The 19277-nt window shown below is 44.6% G+C and overlaps 4 protein-coding genes across 4 annotated transcripts; 3 read left to right on the top strand and 1 right to left on the bottom strand.

The window, feature by feature from the left end:
• Positions 1-6478: 6478 nt before the first annotated feature.
• On the top strand, positions 6479-6847 carry CTRU02_206464 (uncharacterized protein; the record flags this gene model as incomplete). Its single annotated transcript, XM_070204723.1, has 1 exon — positions 6479-6847. The coding sequence occupies one exon, from the start codon at positions 6479-6481 to the stop codon at positions 6845-6847; it is 369 nt and encodes a 122-aa protein (XP_070061827.1).
• A 2310-nt stretch (positions 6848-9157) lies between these two features.
• CTRU02_206463 (uncharacterized protein) lies at positions 9158-10221 on the top strand (the record flags this gene model as incomplete). The annotated part of the gene is made up of 3 exons (XM_070204722.1): positions 9158-9248; positions 9279-9768; positions 9867-10221. The coding sequence occupies 3 exons, from the start codon at positions 9158-9160 to the stop codon at positions 10219-10221; spliced, it is 936 nt and encodes a 311-aa protein (XP_070061826.1).
• Positions 10222-13496: 3275 nt separating this feature from the next.
• CTRU02_206462 (uncharacterized protein) lies at positions 13497-14023 on the bottom strand (the record flags this gene model as incomplete). Its single annotated transcript, XM_036726097.2, has 2 exons — positions 13497-13837; positions 13891-14023. 2 exons carry the CDS (start codon positions 14021-14023, stop codon positions 13497-13499), a joined length of 474 nt encoding a protein of 157 aa, XP_036582290.2.
• Positions 14024-17626: 3603 nt separating this feature from the next.
• Positions 17627-18679, top strand: CTRU02_206461 (mutator-like element; the record flags this gene model as incomplete). Its single annotated transcript, XM_036731905.1, has 1 exon — positions 17627-18679. One exon carries the CDS (start codon positions 17627-17629, stop codon positions 18677-18679), a length of 1053 nt encoding a protein of 350 aa, XP_036576293.1.
• Between the last annotated feature and the right edge of the window lie 598 nt (positions 18680-19277).

Here is a 19277-nt window from a genome sequence, read left to right as displayed (position 1 = left end):
AGCATTAGGCGTAGTCTTGCTCTAGTTGCTACTAGTAATCTGCGTAAGGCCTTTGTTAAGTACTTCTTAGAAGCTAGTATTCTTCTTCTACGTTTTCTAGGTCGGTATCGTCTATCGACGTTCCTTATAAACATACTTCCGCCGAGGGTAGTCTGTCTACGACGTCTTTAGCCTATTCCGAAATAGGTTAAGGAATAGCGCGGGTTCTTTATAGCAATTCAAAGGTCGAGTCGCTAGCTACCGTAGTATATAGTAAGCTCTATCGTTAGCTTAGGTTATCTTTTACTTAGTATACTTAGGTTTAGATGCTAGCATCCCTAAATTGTTATTATCTTAGTATTTTATCTAATTACTTAGTAGCTTTATAAGCGTATTTGCTAGCTACCGCGAGGGTTCGTTCCGTCTTTCTATCGTTTTAAGGTCGGTAGACAAATTAAGTTGTTTTATACTTAAGTTAATACTATCCTTAGGTATTTCCGTATAGTACGATATAGCAGTCTCGGGTTTTCTATATATATTAAAAGGTATCTCTAACTTCGCTATTATTTCGAATTTATATCGTATAGTTAATAACGTCTTATATCCGTTTAATAGCTATCTCGTTTTCTTCTTTAAGTTTCCTAGCTTCTTCTTCTAAAAAACTTTCCAAGGTATTTACTTTATTCGTCTATCAATAGTTAGCAAGGTATAGGATATCTTATAAAAGTCCCGGTTAGTATATAATACTACTATCTTAGAAGGCGTTATTAAGTTCCGTAGCCTTCTTTACTTATTCCTAGTCGTTAAGTAGCTTTTATCGCTACTTAGTATAATCCGGTCTACTAGTATATCGGTCTATTATAATAATAGCCTTAGGTATGTTAGTAGTATCGTATCCTAATCGTCTTATAAGGTTTTAAAAATACTATCTACTATTCTCTTTTATATGCTTATGCATAATATAATTATTATTATAGCAAGCTATCTATCCCTTTTCTTTATAGCTAGGGATTTTAGTTATAGCGTTAGCTTGCTTAAGGGGTATCGTAAGTTTCTTAGGCTATATATAGTGTCTAGCTATATATCCTAGCTTGTCGTAGTTATAGCATTTAAATTCTCTACGTCTAGGTTTATCTTTTTACGCGACGCTCAGGTCTATAGGTCTACTATATTATCTATATACAGTGCTTTACTAATTATTATTCCTATTATTCTAGTTTTTATTATTAAACTTATATTAAGGTTGCTATTAATATTTCTTTCCTAAGTTAGCTATTTAATGTTTTTCTCTTTTTTCCTTACATCGTTTAAATAGTCGGTTATTAATCTTAATAGCGTATTCGACATAATTAAGAAAGCTAGGTAGCATATCTACTTTAGCTATTTCGTCCTTAATATCGTCCTTAAGACCTTAGTAGAAAGTAAAAACTTTGCTTTCGTCGGTTATATCGAGTCTAGCTATAAGTCGTCGAAATTCTATAGCGTATATTATAGCTAATTTGTTTTATTATAGGCTTGCTAGTTCTCTTTCTACTTATCTTTTCTTATTAAGGTCTAAGAAAAGAGATTAAAAGGCTTTAATATATCTACTAAAGCTGAAAAAGATATCTTTTACTTCTTAACTATATCTCTCGATAAAGGTATCTAGCTATTCTTATTAGAAGGGTTTAAACTAAGCAAAAGCCTTCCCTCTTAAGAAGGTAGTAGCATAGATAATACGTTCGGTATCGTTTTAAAACGTATTAATATAGAAGGCTTAATAGGTCTATATCTATATTAAGTATCTTTTAAGCTATCTAAGGGTTTCGTCGAAGGTAGTAGGGGTATTAAGCTTAAGGCGTTTTCTTCCTTCGATAGGAGTTAATATAATATTCGTAGTAGCTCGAAGGGTTATAACTTCCTTTTCTAGTTCTTTAGTACGGTAGGCTTATTCCTATAGCTCCTTGAAGGCTTTAACGTTCTAGTTAAATAGGTTTTTCATTTCCCTAAGCTTGTTATTATTCCGCTTAAGTTGCTACTTAAGTTCTTTATTATCGTTATCGCTATCGGATTCCTCCTTTATTTCCTAGTCTTAAATCTTTTAGGCTAGATTCTAGGGAATATGTCTCTCGGACGTAGACAAGGTTCTAAGAGTAGGGTTTTCGGTAGTTCCGTGCGAAGACATCTTGTCTTATACTATTCGTTAGTCTTAAAAAGTAACTTACTAAATAGGAGTAATCAAAGTATTACGGCTAGCTATCTAATAGTAGGGTTTTGCTAATAGAAGGTATAGTAAGAGACTAATACTAGTTCGTAGAAGTCGTTCTAATAGATCGTAAGGTTAAGGTAAGGTAATTAGTCTTATATTATAGTAATAAGGTTCTTAGTATTTATAATACTAAGAGGTAAGCTGAAAGTTATTCGAGGATAAATCATAAGTTGATTGCTAAAGAACTATCTAGAAGGCTTAAGTAGATGCTTAAGTCCTGGTCTATATATAAGTCCCGTTTCCTAATGTCTTAGAGAGTCTATAGAGTCGCTCGTCGACTCTATCGACTCTCTTCTAATTAGTCCTTTACAAGAGTCTATAGAGTTGCTTGTCGACTTTATCGACTTTATCCTGATTAGTCGATTGTTACGTGACTTGTAACATAGTTCTTCCTTGCCGAGAGGTTTACCCTTGTTCCCGTGATCTTACGTATATATATCTTGTCGTAGCCGCCCGACCTAGTAGGTTTATTAAGTATATCTAACAGGTCGTAATACTAACCCTTAATCTACTAGTTAGTAGTATAAGTTAAGATACCTAAGTTAGTGTTAGAAGTATAAGTATATTATACTTCTATTTTACTTATTTATCCTATTTAGTCTTATCTAAGACTTAGTAGGACTTACAAAAGTAACTAGCTAAGAATGGCTGCTTGCTAGTTTAAACATATGACATTCAGATCCCTATGGAATACTCTCTTTAACCTTATCTAAAAGTCTATTTAGTTAAAGAAGATTCTAGTCTGATTTATAAGCTGCTTTATAAGCTAGTTGACGTATATACTTACGTATACTAAACCTAGCTTATAGCTTCCTATATTAGCTATTATAGGCGACGTTATACTACTATATAACTAGCCTAATTCTCTCCCTTAGCTAGCTATTAGTTCCTCAACCAACTCAGCTTCAATATAAGCCTATACATTCTTTACTATTAAAGCCCTACTTCATAAGTACAAGTTCCCTTACTCTAATACCCTGTTATAAGGATATCGTACTATCTACGAGATTCCTACCTACCGTTCCAACAGTTAGTCCCTTACCTTAGCTTCTATTAATAGAAACCTTACTATTACTAACTAGTTATAATACTTTAATTACTCCTATTTAATAAGTTAACCCTAAGAGACTAATAAATAGTATAAGATAAGATGTCTTTATATAGAACTATTAAAGCCCCTACTCTTAACTCCTTAACTAACTCTAATAGACCCGTTACTTAGAACCTAGCTTAAGAACTTAAGAATTAGGAAATAAAAGAAGAAACTAATTATAATAATAAGGACCTTAAATAATAACTTAAATAGAATTATAACGACCTTAGAGAAATAAAAAATCTATTTAACTAAAACGTTAAGGCCCTTAGAGAACTTTAAGAATAAGGCCGCTATACTAAAGAACTTAAAAAGGAAGTTATAACTCTTAAGGCTGCTGTGAATATTATATTTATACCTATTAAAGGGAGAGAGTGTCTCAAGCTTAACATACCTACTACGTTTAATAAAACCCCTAGTTAACTTAAAGAATATCTAGTTTAGATATGCACCTATCAAGCCTTCTATATAAATACATTCTAGAACAATATAGAATGAGTTATTTATACTACTACGTTCTTATAAGGAAGAGCCCTTACTTAGTTTAAACCCTTATAGTAGGAATAGCTAGACAACCCCCCTAAGAAGTACTATTAAGAAGTAAAAGACATTTTCTTTAGCTTTAGAGGATATATTAAAGCCCTCTAGTTATTATTCCTAGACCTTAATAAGAAAAGGTAAGTAGAAAAGAAACTTATAAACCTATAATAAACTAAATTAGCTACCTTATATACTATAGAATTTTAATAACTAATAGCTAGACTTAATATAATTAATAAAAGCAAGGTCTTTACTTTCTATTAAGGCTTTAAGGATAATATTAAAGATAAGATAGTTAAGGTAGACGCACTATTAACCTTCCTTACTTATACTAAATATACTATTAAGATTAATAACTAGCTATTTAAGTAAAGAAAAGAAAAGAGAGAAAAATAATAACTTACTAACTTAGTAAAGAAATATTAATAATAAAATTAAAGGAACTTCTAATAGAATCATAAGCAATATAAATTATAAAACGTACTTAAGAATACTACTTATAGATAATATAGCAAACCTATAGACCTAAGCATTACTAATAAAGGATATTAAAAGAACCTTAATAAGAAGAAAGATTATAAATATTATAACTATAATAAACGAAGATATATTATAAAATATTATAAGGAGCTAAAAAGGATCTAAGGACTATTATAATAAGCTAACATAGTATAAAAATAGGAAGACCATAGTAATAAAAAGGGAATTGATAGGGACGCATCACGAATTGATAGGGACGCATCATCCTTAGGGACGCATCACATTCTAAGGTTGTGATTAGCTCAAAATTTTATTGTTAGTGCATCCGAATTCTGCCATCATCTAATGAAGTATCTTTCTTATCTTCTTAGCCCATCCCTTCATAACTACGAAAGCGCATTAGACATATTCAATTTATTCTCCTTTACAACGTCAAGATGTCTACCTCTACAAGTCAATCAAGGCCCCAATCGCGTCGCCGACCCAGCAGCTCTAGTATATACAATCAATTGCCTTCTCCCAAGCGCCAACGCCGTGCTATCTCAGTTAGTAGTGATGCCACTATCAGTCAATTCTATGGGGCTGGCGATCGTGAGGGTCAACCTGACCTAATCTCTGAGATTCCACCTGAACAATTACAGCAAGATTCCGACACAAGCTACAACCCCCAGGGAGATGAATTATATCTTCTATGTTCCTTTCCAAAGGGGACAATACGTATGCAGCGTACAATTTTACCTGAACGTCAACCAAAAGAAAGCCAATTAGTATTACAACCTGAAAATCAACCCTTACAACCCACTTCAGATCAGTTCTCTACTGTTCTAAGCCTCATTCAAGAGGTTGTTGGGACAAACCGACGTCTTACGCGTGCTCTCCTCCAACAATGTGAACGCGTTCGTCGATATCGTGAGGCTTGGGGCTACTCACCACACCCTTCAGACATATCCTCAATCGGCGAGTCTCCTCCTCCTCCACCTTATTCACCTCCCCGACAAAGCCCAGAAGTGATAGCGATACCATCTTCTCCAAGTACTTTATTCCTTACTACAAGCGAAAGGTCGAAATCACCTACCCCCGAAACTATTCCAAACCCACCGATCCCTGGCGAACCAGAAGCAACAATTGAAACCCTCCTCGACCGAGTTAATAAATTTGCAAAAGAGCATGGATTTGGGATTGCAAAGTATAATAGATGCTATCGTAAAGGACGTATAATTCGCTATACACTTCGTTGCGATCGATTTAGGCTACCAAAGCGAGGTAGAGGTGCTGGCATCCGAGCCCGCGCATCTCGGAAGTGTGATTGCCAATGGCAAATTATTGCTGAAGCAATAGAGGAGGGGAAATGGCTTTTACGTCAGCATTCCAACCCAATACACAGCCAGCATAATCATATCCCTAGCTTAGCATCATCTGCACACCCAGCCTATAGGAGGTTGACTGAGCCTATTAAGGATGCAGTTGAGACTACTAGTCGGCGGGTTGGTATTCGGGCACGCGACGTAGGTGCTATTATTCAGGAGCAGTTTCCTAAATCTGTTTTCACCCAGCGGGATATCTATAACGCTAGAGCCCGAATCAATCGCGAAAAGCTTAATGTGTATACACCAACTGCAGTGTTACGACCCGTAAACAAGGATAACAGCTGAACGACCTACTTGGGCGTCGGGCGGCTAGAACAGGACATTTGATTGATTGATTGATTGATTCCTACACGGTTATGAAGCCGCTCTTATGCTAGCAGCTATGCCCGGAAAGCGGGGTTTGGCAGACAGCCGAAGCATCGACGATAAACCGCGACGCCCCACTTCGCCCTGTTGTTGGATCAGGACCAGCTGTCCCCAAGCTCCCACTATGCTATCTATTCTTGTGTGTTTATGCCCTCTGTTGAAGATTGTTGTCCTCCTGCCTGCTCTCTCGCTTGGTGTTGCCTTCTAGAATCCTTCTTTCGCGTCCTCCTACTTCGGTTCTGTTGGTGCTAGGCACCATGTCTGGTTCTGTATACCTATAGTCTCCCCCCAGCCCTCAGCTTCGTCTCTTTATCTTGTCCGCATCCTCTCAGACTCGCATATGCTATATCTCAGTTGAATCTGTAAATCTTTTTGTTGCCTCATGCTGGGTTCCTATGTGGCTCTATGTTTCCATCTTTCGACCACCACCTCCATCCACCGCCTGGAGTCGGACTCAATCCGCAAAACACAATGCTCCAACCGCTTCGATTCGTCCGATTACTAAGTATGAGAGCTCGTACACAGATTCCGCAGACATTGTCATACGTTGAAGGGGCGACAATCCTTCTTCGCGGAGGGGGCGACAGGGGACCAATCTGTCTGCAAACTGTAGTATTTTGTGGCATCGATCGTAGCATGCCTGGTGTCTGGTGCTTTCTCTATGCAGGAGGTGATACCGTTCTGTCGGGCTTGTCGTCGTTGTTGTCGCGGGACGTTGCAAACTTTGTCGGGGGTGATAGGCGACCCATAACCTATCGGTGGCTGTGGTGTTGATGTTTGTTTGGGCTTGGTCGTTGTGCTCACGTGATAGCCCGTGACTCAACCGCGGTGGTGTCGATGGTGTTGTCTATTGACGTGTCATACTTTGTGGCTTGCTCTCGAATTTTTCGTGGTCAGAGCCCGCCCGCGGCCACGAGCAGGCTCTTTGGGAGCAGAATCAATGCCGAGGATGACATTATGCCCAAAGTGACCTCTGAGAGCGCGAGCGGGCGTGGTTTGATCAATTTGATGCTGTTTTCAAAAATTTCGTTCTCGCTGTTGTTGATGTTTAGAACAGGACATTTGTACTGCAGGATCACGGGAACAACAGGGACTCACTCGGGAACGGAAGAACTATGGTGCAAGTCACGTAACGATAAGATAAGAGATTAGATCCGTACGCCAAGAATACGGAGTCCGTCCTTGGTATATACGGGATCCGTATGAACGAGGAACGGACCCCGTCAGGATCAGGAACGGTAAAACAAACAAAGGGTACTGTTCGGACTTGTATATAGTATGACCTGAGCTCGACTCATAGTCAGACTTCCATAGCTCTTCAGCAATCAACTTTGTATTCATCCTCAGGATACTTTCAGCTTACCTTCACTGCGAATACTTGTTGAGCCTAAGATTGATCACCTTAGCCTCTGACTACCGATCTACGACACAGCCTACGACCTACGAACCAGACTTACGACACGACAATACTGTTTACTAGCGTCAATCCCCAACTTCTGTTAGCAGACCCTACTGTCGGATAGCTGACCGTAACACTTTGATTGCTCCTGTTCAGTAAGTTGACTATTGATACCTACTAAACAGTACAGAATGTCTTCCCGCGCCTCTGTCAAGTCTCCTACCCCCGGATCCTCATCCACCTCTGGAGGAAAAGCTCCTCAGAGCCTGGCCCAGGAAGTCGAGGACCAGAAAATGAAGGACGACTCAGACAGCGAGGACGACACCGAAGAACTCAAACGACAGCTCGACAAAACTACCAAGGACTTCAAGGAGATGCGCGACATGTTCAACCAAAACGCCACTGCTCTCAAGGAACTTCAGGAGCAAGCGCGCAAGACTCAGGAACTTGAGAAGGAAGTCAACACCCTTCGAGCTGCCGCCAACGTGATTTCCGCCCCGGTCGAAGGACGCGAACGCCTCAAGCTCAACACCCCCTCTACCTTCGACGGGACCCCAGGACAACTTAAAGGACACTTGGTTCAGGTACGGACCTACCAAGCCTTCCACATCAACACTTTCCAGAACGACACCGAACGCGTAGTGCACGCGGCCACTTTCCTACGAGGAAGAGCCCTCGCCTGGTTCGAGCCCCTGCAACAAGAATGGCTCGACAACCCGGTCGAAAAATACAGCGAAGAGGTGAAGAGCATCTTCTTCAGCTTCGCAGGCTATGTTAAAGCCCTGGAATCCCTCTTCCTCGACCCCGATGAGCGAAGGCAGGCCGAGCGAGACCTATCACACCTGCGACAAACCAAGTCAGCCACGCTCTACGCCGCCGAGTTCAGACGATTAGCTGCAAGACTCCACATGACCGACGAAAGCAAGGTCTTCGCCTTCTACCAAGGACTCAAAGATAACGTTAAGGACGAAATAGCCAAGTTAGAAACACCCCCCAGTTTCCTCGCCTACGTCGAACATGCTATCAAGATCGACAACCGCCTCTATAAACGACGAAAGGAACGAGGAGAGAAAAGACAAAACCCGAACTCAGGACGCAAGTACCAATGGCAGCCTCAGCACAAGTTCAACAACCAGCGGAACGACAACAGACCCCGCAACAACTAGAACAACACCCGACAAAGCACTTCCTATAGACAACACAGCGGACCCATAGACCTCAGTGCCGCTACCAAGAGCAACGACAAGAAACCTTAGAACCCCAAGTACTACAATTGCGAAAAAATAAGATACATCGCCAGAGACTGCGGACAACCCAAGAAGCCCAACTGGAAGCCAGTACCCGAGCGAACCAAGCAAGCTAGTATAGCAACTAAGACACCCCACGCATCCCTATCATAGACAGGATGCTACGACGACAAATGCCCTATACACCTCAGCAACAAAGAAATGACAGGACACTAGCCTACCAGCAAAACCCTTGCAATAGCCTCCCAGGCCAACAGCAAGATAATCAGAAAAACCACCGAACAACTTGACGGGAGGCTACGAGTACAACAACTTAAACCCGCAGGCTCGTCAGCCCCACGCATCACCTCAAGGCAAGCCACCTACGACAATCCCATGGGTTACGATAAAGAAACCCGACAAAGGATCAGAGACTCCGAAGCATAAGTTCAACGCGAAATGAATCGAATCAGGGAATTCGAGAACGAAGAAGATTCGGATAAGGAACCTGAATATCAGCACGACCCCCTGACTGAACAACAAATCCTCAGTCTCACTAGCAACTAGACGTTCGGAGAAGGAGAAGATTCACCCTACGACTCGGACGAACCTCGTGACGTTGCCTGCCAACGTGCTCAGACGGAGATCGCCTATGGGCTCACCCCCAGTGTAGACGACACCAGCTCTGAAGAGGAACCCGAGAAGGACAACACCCCCGAACGCATTGCACACAAGCAAGTAAATCAGCACAATGATAAGCAATTCATCGAACTTTATAGCATGCCAAACATAGGACCCAGGACGCACTACACCCCGCAACTCAGGATCGAAGATCACCCCTACCTCAGAATCACAGACCCAAGCCATCGCTACCTCTTTTGGGCCCAGTGCTTCTTCGACTACTACGAGACGCACATAGGAGAAAAATACGAACACCACTTCCAACCCAGGAAATACGACAACACCCCCCTACGAAACGTCTACACCGCCCACACTCTCACAGGGTGGGAACTCAGGAAGTTCGACGGCAACATCGCCACGTTCACCCCCAGCCGACAATACCCCATAAGGTGCACCCACGACAAAAACATGAAGTGGGAAGAATGTCGAACGGACGAATGCCTCATCCACGCAACCCAAAAGGCAAAAGCCTACAGACTCCTACAAGAAGGATCAAGCCCCCCGAGGCTCCGATTCCAGGAAAATCGCCTCACGAAGGCACGACGAGAAGGGAAGCACATCACCTACCCAAGACAACTAAAGCAGTCAAAAAACTAGACTCGCCTACCGATAAAGGACCGAGACAGGCAACAACGACAAGGTCCATCTGTCTAGCATTCCTAGACCAGAAAGTACACCTGCAACTCGCAGTTACCATCAACGACACGACAACCATCGCGCTCATCGACAGCGGAGCCGAAATGAATTTTATATCACCCCAAGCGGTGAACCGACTACGACTACCATGGCAGAAGAAGGAATACACGTACCAGCTTAGCAACATAGAAGGAGAACAAGTCTAGTACGAAGGAGGAACCATCAAAAACGAGACTGCGCCCCTCGAGATGAGTTACCTAGATCGAAACGAACAACTCCAATTCGACATTGCCGAACTCGGTGCATACGACATTGTGTTAGGAATACCATGGCTAGAAAAGAACAACCCACGGATAGATTAGAGAACAGGCCAACTCCATTAGGACAACGACGATCTAGTCCCTGAGCAGCCCTGCAGAACCCAGGCCTCAAACAGATCCACCCACCAAAGAACAGCAAAACGATACATCTACTACCTCAAGGCGAAAGAAGCCGCATCACGACCATTAAAGCAAACGGATCTCGAACAAAAAGACGATCCACTTCTGTCTATCCCAGAAGAATACAGAGTCTACGAAAAACTCTTCGCAGCCGAACTAGAAACCGGACTGCCCAAACACACGAATTTCGATCACGAAATCCCCATTAAGGAGGGGAAGGAACCCAAGTTCAACAAAATTTACGGACTCAACCCAACAGAAATAGAAGCCCTCGACAAATACCTCGACGAAAACCTCGAGAAAGGCTACATCAGAGAATCAACATCACCAGCAGGAAGCCTAATCCTGTTCGTACCAAAAAAGAACGGAAAACTACGACTTTGTATCGACTACCGAATGCTCAACGAAATGACGATTAAAAATCGGTACCCGCTACCATTAATCGAAGAACTACAACGACTCCTCCACGGAGCCAACTACTTCACGGCACTAGACCTCAAGGGTGCCTACAACCTCATCAGAATAAAGCAAGGAGAAGAATGGAAGACCGCCTTCAGAACACGCAGAGGACATTTCGAGTACCTCGTCATGCCTTTCGGTCTCACCAATGCCCCAGCCACTTTCCAGAACATGATCAACCAAGTTCTCAGGAAATACGTGGACATCTTCGTAGTCGTCTACCTTGACGACATCCTCATCTTCTCACCAACGATGGAACAACACAAGGAGCACGTATACCTCGTACTTCAAGCCCTCCAAGACGCCAAACTCCTGGTTAAACCCGAGAAAAGCACATTTCACACCCAAGAAGTAGAATACCTCGGATTCACCATTACTCCCGGACACATCAGCATGTCTAAAAAGAAAGTTCAAGCCGTTAAAGAATGGCCGACACCGACGAACCTCAAGGAAGTCCAAGGATTCCTCGGATTCGTCAATTTTTACCGAAAGTTCATCGGACTCTACGGAAAAATCAACGCACCCCTTACAGACCTCAGCAAGAAAGACCAACCATTCGAGTAGAAAGAAAAATAGGAAACCGCCTTTTAAACAATCAAGGACCGCATCACTAGCGAACTAGTCCTGATGATTCCCAACCTACTAGAACAATTCGAAGTAGAAACAGACGCCTCAGATTTCGCGCTAGGAGCACAATTATCTCAACGAGACTCAGAAGGACGCCTGCACCCCTGTGGCTTCTTCTCACGCAAGCTCCGCGGATCAGAACTCAACTACCAGATCCACGACAAAGAACTCATAGCAATCATCGAAGCATTCAAGGAATAGCGACCCCAACTCTCAGGAACCATCCACCAAGTACTTATGTATACGGACCACAAGAACCTAGCCCACTTCACCACTTCGAAGGAACTCAACAAACGACAAATCAGATGGTCAGAATTCCTCTTAGAATTCAATTTCCGAATCATCTATCGGAAAGGATCAGAGAACGGCAGGGCCGACGCCCTCAGCCGACGACCGGACTACAATATCCCGGTACCAAACGAGACCCAGGTGATTCTCAAACACAACGAGAATGGAGACCTCGTGCCCGCCACAAAACTCTTGATGATGGCCAGACGATCTAGTGCTAGCTCGACTAGCGGACTGGACGATGAAGCAATCATGGAGTTCCACGCTCGGCCAGCATACGGTCACCAAGGAATCACAAAAACCTGGAAACGACTACGACAACAATATGGAGAAAAGGTCACTAGAGAACGTGTCGCAATAGCAATTAAGGATTGCGAGGTTTGCCTCAAAAGCAAACCAGCCTGACACCAACCTTATGGATTGTTACAACCTTTGCCTGTGCCGCAAACCGCCTGGCACTCTATATCACTCGACTTTATTGTCAAACTACCGAAGTCTCGAGAACCCCTTACGGGAGTCTACTTTGACAGCGTTCTCGTCATCGTCGACAGACTCACGAAGTACGCCTACTTCATCCCGTACAAGGAAGCAAGCAACGCCGAAGAATTCGCCTACACATTCCTCAAGTACATCATCGCCAATCACGGAACACCTAAGGAAATTGTGTCAGACAGAGACAAGATCTTCACTTCCAAATTTTGGAAATCAATTACATCGCAACTCGGCATCAAGCAAGCAATGTCCACCGCATTTCACCCGCAGACCGACGGACAAACAGAAAGAGTCAACCAGATCCTCGAAACCTACCTCCGCGCCTACGTTAACTACAACCAAGACAATTGGGTAGTACTACTACCAATGGCCCAATTCGCCTACAACAGCGCAGTAGGAGAAAGCACCAAGGAATCCCCTTTCTACCTTAACTACGGATTCGAGCCAACCGCATACGGAGAACCACGATCAGGCACGTCTGCAGCAATCAAGGCCGTCGCCACAGCCAACCAAATCAAGGAAATCCAAGACAACGCACGAAAAGAACTCGAATTTGTACGATAACGAATGACACGATTTAGCAACAAACGAAGGATTGAGGGACCAACCTTGAAGGAGGGAGATAGCGCCTATCTCATACGGCGAAACATTAAAACGAAACGACCAAACGATAAGTTAGATTTCAAGAAACTCGGACCTTTCAAAATCCTCCGAAAAGTTTCACCAGTCAATTACGAACTCGACCTACCCGACACGATAAAGTGTTTTCCAACATTCCACATTTCGCTACTCGAACCAGCACCACAAGGATCACAGACAAACGACCTCATCATTGTGGAAGACAACGAACCAGAGTACGAAGTCGAACGAATCATCGACCACCTTGAAGAACCAGAAGGATACCAATACCTCATCAAGTGGAAAGGATATGGTCACGAAGACAACACATGGGAACCAGCCAAGAACATCACCAATGCGAAGGACGAACTCGCGACCTACTGGCAACAACACCAAGAACGAGAAACGACGCCAGCAGCGCCAGCGACACCAACCCCGACAGACAACACTGGTTACCAACGCATCAAACACCCACACAGACATGTCAGACCACCAGCAGAGGCAGACAGACCGCGACAAGGAAAACCATTTATTCGCCTAGGAACACCCGAACCCAACTAAGACTCCCCCGATAAGAAGTTTAGAGTACCCGGATTCCAATCACCGAAGACGGCATCCAGGTCTACCGCACTAAAAGCACCCACCGACTGTGCCTCAAGAACCAAGGAAGACTCGGCAAGAGAAGGCTCCGCTACCCCCTCTTCAGCCACCACCGAGGTCTCCTTGCGACCTTTTTTGAACACTATTCGCTTAGCCTTGCGAACACGATCCAACTTCGCAAGTGTCTCATTCACTTCGGCCTGCGCCTTTTGCAGCGCCTCCATCCTTTTTCGAAACAATTCCTCGGTTTTTTCCTCCTCATCGTCCAAACGCCGAGATTCAACCATCAGACGTTCCACTATATACGAATTAGCACGAGCAAAAAACAAACGGACCCAAAACCACACGAACGTTGACAGATCGCATCATCGGAAGCGTTGCACGAACGACGAGTGCCGCCCACCGCGACACACTCTCCACAAACCAAGGAACCGGGCAGCATTTTACAGCGCAATCCCTTAGACCGACAGCGACGACAAGGCATGACCTCAAACCCGTTCTCCGCAATGTTAAGGGAACGACGATAACGACGAAGAGTGGAAATCGCAGGATTTTCAGAAACGCGACCTGACATAGTGTCAGCATCATAGGTAAATCAGGAAGCACGATTGACGGATCCCCAACCTGGGACCAACGACCTACTTATGTTGGGTCTTGAGGACAAGACCTTTGGAGAGAGGACCTGATGTTACGACCCGTAAACAAGGATAACAGCTGAACGACCTACTTAGGCGTCGGGCGGCTAGAACATGATTGATTGATTGATTTATTCCTACTCGGTTATGAAGCCGCTCTTATGCCAGCAGCTATGCCCGGAAAGCGGGGTTTGGCAGGTAGCCGAAGCGTCGACAATGAACAGCGACGCCCCACTTCGCCCTGATGTTGCATCAGGGCCAGCTATCCCCAAGCTCCCTACTATGTTCTCTATTCTGTGTGTTTGTGCCCTCTGTTGAAGAAGTGTGTTGCTCTCCTGTCTGCTTTCTCGCTTTTGTGTTGCTCTCTAGAATGCTTGTTTTGCGTCCTCCTGCTTCGGTTCAGTTGGTGCTGGTAGCACCGTATCTGGTTCTTTGTACCTACAGTCTCCCCCCAGCGCTCAGCTTTGTCTCTTTGTTTTGTCCGTATCCTCCCGGACTTGTATGTGCCGTTTTCTCAGTTGCATCTGTAAATTCTTTGTTGCCTCCTGCCGGGTTCCTATGTGGCCTCTTGTTTCTTGCCTGTTGACCACTATTGCCCTCCACCACATTGGCCCAAGGGTCTTCCACGAAGCACAATGCTCCACTGACTCCGACATGTTCGATTACTGGGTATGAGAGCTCCCGCACAGATTCCGCAGACATTGTCGCGCGTTGAAGGGACACCAATCCTTCTTCGCAAAAGGGGCGACAGGGGACCAGTCTGTCTGTGGTCTGTAGTATTGTGTGGCATCGATCGTAGCATGCCTAATGCCTGGTGCTTTCTCCGTGCGGAAGGTGATACTGTTCTGTCGGACTCATCTTCGTCGTTGTGGGACGTTGCAAACTTTGTCGGGGGTGACAGGTGACCCAAAACCTGTCGGCGGCTGTTGTGTTGAAGTTGATTGTTTGGGCGCAGTCTTAGTGCTTCGTGTAGCGGCTTGTGGCTCGCCTGTGGTGGTGGTAACAGTGTTGTCTATTGATATGTCGTATTTTGCGGCTTGCTCTCAAGTTTTTCATTATAGTCGGGGCGTGCTCTGCGGCCATCTTGGGCCCCTTTGGGACGTAGAATCAAGGCCGAGGATGGCATTGCATCGAAGGGGGCTCTGTGGCCGCGAGCACGCGTATTTAGGGCCGTTTTTGCTCCGATTTTCAAAAATTTCGTTCTCGCTGTTGTTGATGTTTTTTTTTTTCGGGCGGCTAGAACAGGACATTTGTACTGCATGATTGATTGATTGATTTATTCCTACTCGGTTATGAAGCCGCTCTTATGCCAGCAGCTATGCCCGGAAAGCGGGGTTTGGCAGGTAGCCGAAGCGTCGACAATGAACAGCGACGCCCCACTTCGCCCTGATGTTGCATCAGGGCCAGCTATCCCCAAGCTCCCCACTATGTTCTCTATTCTGTGTGTTTGTGCCTTCTGTTGAAGAAGTGTGTTGCTCTCCTGTCTGCTTTCTCGCTTTTGTGTTGCTCTCTAGAATGCTTGTTTTGCGTCCTCCTGCTTCGGTTCAGTTGGTGCTGGTAGCACCGTATCTGGTTCTTTGTACCTACAGTCTCCCCCCAGCGCTCAGCTTTGTCTCTTTGTTTTGTCCGTATCCTCCCGGACTTGTATGTGCCGTTTTCTCAGTTGCATCTGTAAATTCTTTGTTGCCTCCTGCCGGGTTCCTATGTGGCCTCTTGTTTCTTGCCTGTTGACCACTATTGCCCTCCACCACATTGGCCCAAGGGTCTTCCACGAAGCACAATGCTCCACTGACTCCGACATGTTCGATTACTGGGTATGAGAGCTCCCGCACAGATTCCGCAGACATTGTCGCGCGTTGAAGGGACACCAATCCTTCTTCGCAAAAGGGGCGACAGGGGACTAGTCTGTCTGTGGTCTGTAGTATTGTGTGGCATCGATCGTAGCATGCCTAATGCCTGGTGCTTTCTCCGTGCGGAAGGTGATACTGTTCTGTCGGACTCATCTTCGTCGTTGTGGGACGTTGCAAACTTTGTCGGGGGTGACAGGTGACCCAAAACCTGTCGGCGGCTGTTGTGTTGAAGTTGATTGTTTGGGCGCAGTCTTAGTGCTTCGTGTAGCGGCTTGTGGCTCGCCTGTGGTGGTGGTAACAGTGTTGTCTATTGATATGTCGTATTTTGCGGCTTGCTCTCAAGTTTTTCATTGTAGTCGGGGCGTGCTCTGCGGCCATCTTGGGCCCCTTTGGGACGTAGAATCAAGGCCGAGGATGGCATTGCATCGAAGGGGGCTCTGTGGCCGCGAGCACGCGTATTTGGGGCCGTTTTTGCTCCGATTTTCAAAAATTTCGTTCTCGCTGTTGTTGATGTTTTTTTCCACACATTTGTACTGCAGGATCACGGGAACAACAGGGACTCACTCGGGAACGGAAGAACTATGGTGCAAGTCACGTGACGATAAGATAAGAGATTAGATCCGTACGCCAAGAATACGGAGTCCGTCCTTGGCACATACGGGATCCGTATGAACGAGGAACGGACCCCGTCAGGATCAGGAACGGTAAAACAAACAAAGGGTACTGTTCGGACTTGTATATAGTATGACCTGAGCTCGACTCATAGTCAGACTTCCATAGCTCTTCAGCAATCAACTTTGTATTCATCCTCAGGATACTTTCAGCTTACCTTCACTGCGAATACTTGTTGAGCCTAAGATTGATCACCTTAGCCTCTGACTACCGATCTACGACACAGCCTACGACCTACGAACCAGACTTACGACACGACAATACTGTTTACTAGCGTCAATCCCCAACTTCTGTTAGCAGACCCTACTGTCGGATAGCTGACCGTAACATGCAGCTCTAATCAAGCTTTTTGATGAGCGGGAGATCCCTTATATTGTGAAGTGGGCGGATGATGAGCCGAATCGGCTTGTTGGGCTTGTCTGGACGTTTCCATACTCTCTCCGGATGTGGAAGCGGTTCCCCGAGGTTATCAGCTTTGACAACACCTATAACACCAATCGCTTCAAGCTTCCACTCTTCCAAGCTACAGGGCAAACATGTCTTGGATCGGTATTCAATGCAGCATTTGGTCTCATCGATAATGAGAGACTAGAGGGGTTCCAGTTCTTATCGCAGAGTATCTTACAACTCATTAATCAGAACTCTATTCGCCAACCAGATGTTATTATCACCGACTACGACAGACAGATGAAGGCAGCTCTTAACGAATACTTTCCGAATGTGCAACAACAGCTTTGTATTCACCATATCAACTCAAACGTTATGCTTAAAGCCAAGCAGAAGTGGCTTCAGAGCTATTCTAGTAGTAGTGGGTCTGAAGAAGACGATCTAGCTCCACAACCAGTTACCGAACTTAGCGATGAGGACCATGCCTATATCCATACTTCAGTAGATGGGGCTACGCTACATAGCTACCGGGGGGTTCTTATAATGTGGAAGTTGGTTCTATTTGCTGAGACAGAGGATGCCTTTAGGAAAGCATGGGCAAACCTTTGCAAAGAGTTTAAGGACCAACGGCCTATTCTGAACTACCTGCATGGAATATATCTACCACTAAGGGAGCAGTGGGCACGTTATTCTATTCGCCAGTACCGAAACTTCGGCATCCGTGTAACCTCAGGGACGGAATCAAGCAACAACAACATCAAGGGCTATCTTCTTAATGGACTTAGCCACCTATATCACTTAGTTAATGTGATGCAGGATATGCTTAAGGATCAAGAGGTTCGCTTCAAGCAAGCTTGTGCACAGGATGAGATCCTCACAAGCCGTGAGTTTATAGGGAACAGATCTGAGTACCTTGGGGAGCTTCGAACAATACTCTCATCGCAGTGTCTTGGTTTGATTACGAAGCAATACCGTCTGGCAAAGAAGGCTCTACCAACAGGTAGAAATCCATTTCCAGCGCCTCTTAGAGACTGCACAGAGGACTGTACTGTCTCTATAGAGTATGGTATCCCATGCTGCCATAAGATCTACTCTAAACTTGTAGATGGGGTACAGTTTATGAAGGATGAGGTTCACCCACGATGGCGGCTGCGGGAGTCTTCTTCCCAGGATCCATATCGACGGATCCTTGATCCGAAGATTGCAGGAAACCTCCGTGGCAGACCTAAGAACTCAATGCAGCCAGTCCCATCATCCCTATCATTAAGGGATAGCACCCAATCAAGCAACCAGCTAGCTAGACAATCACACAGCCAACTACAAAGTCAACAACCTAGCCAATTAGCAGCAGGGCGCAGGCGTGGCAGACCACCAGGAAGCCGTAATAGGACCACCTTAGCAAGGCTTACACAAGAGACAGCCAGTAGCCAGGCGCCAACCTCTTCCCAGCGGCAGACACGAAGCCAAGTAACTACTCTTAGTACTGGCCGATCAACTGGCCTTCGTTCGAATGGAAGAAGATTACAGGCAAGCATCCGTAGGACGAGGAGTCAATGGGAACTACTTAGTAGTAGTGATGAGAGTCTCAAACGTTGAGGGTAGGGGGGGCATTCTTTATTATTATATAAGAGGAAATAGAAGTAGAAATCAATTGAGATTTATAAAAGCCGTTTCAGTTTAGTTTGATAAAACCCAATTCCTCCTTAGAAGGGAAGAAAAAGACCTACCATTTGAGATTTGCAAAAGCGGTCGTTTAGATGGTTTTGCAAATCTCAAATGGGAGGAATAGCCAAGAAACGTAGGCTAGTAGGGCGGGCCGGCTTTATGTCTATGAAACGGAGGCAGGCCTCTTATGGCTGTGAAAAGGTGGGGCGTTAGCAACGCTGGCCTCACCGCCTTCGCCGACTTGTACCTGTGGGTCACCAAAATTTCTAGCCAATCACAACCTTAGAATGTGATGCGTCCCTAAGGATGATGCGTCCCTATCAATTCGTGATGCGTCCCTATCAATTCCCTAAATATAATAGAAGTATTATTAATTTAGAGATAGTATAACTCCCTTTAATTTACTATAGTTATACTAAGTTTATAACTCTTAATATTACTAAAATAAGATAATACGATGTTATTTTTAAAATCCTATAGTTATAAAAGAATAACCCCTAAATAGATTAAGGAATAGGCCTAATTATAT

Source organism: Colletotrichum truncatum, assembly GCF_014235925.2.
Source record: "Colletotrichum truncatum strain CMES1059 chromosome Unknown Contig_0003, whole genome shotgun sequence".
Classification (NCBI taxonomy): Eukaryota; Fungi; Ascomycota; class Sordariomycetes; order Glomerellales; family Glomerellaceae; genus Colletotrichum; species Colletotrichum truncatum.
The sequence above is the reverse complement of the archived record's forward strand: the minus strand, read 5'-3'. Positions and strand labels throughout refer to the sequence as shown.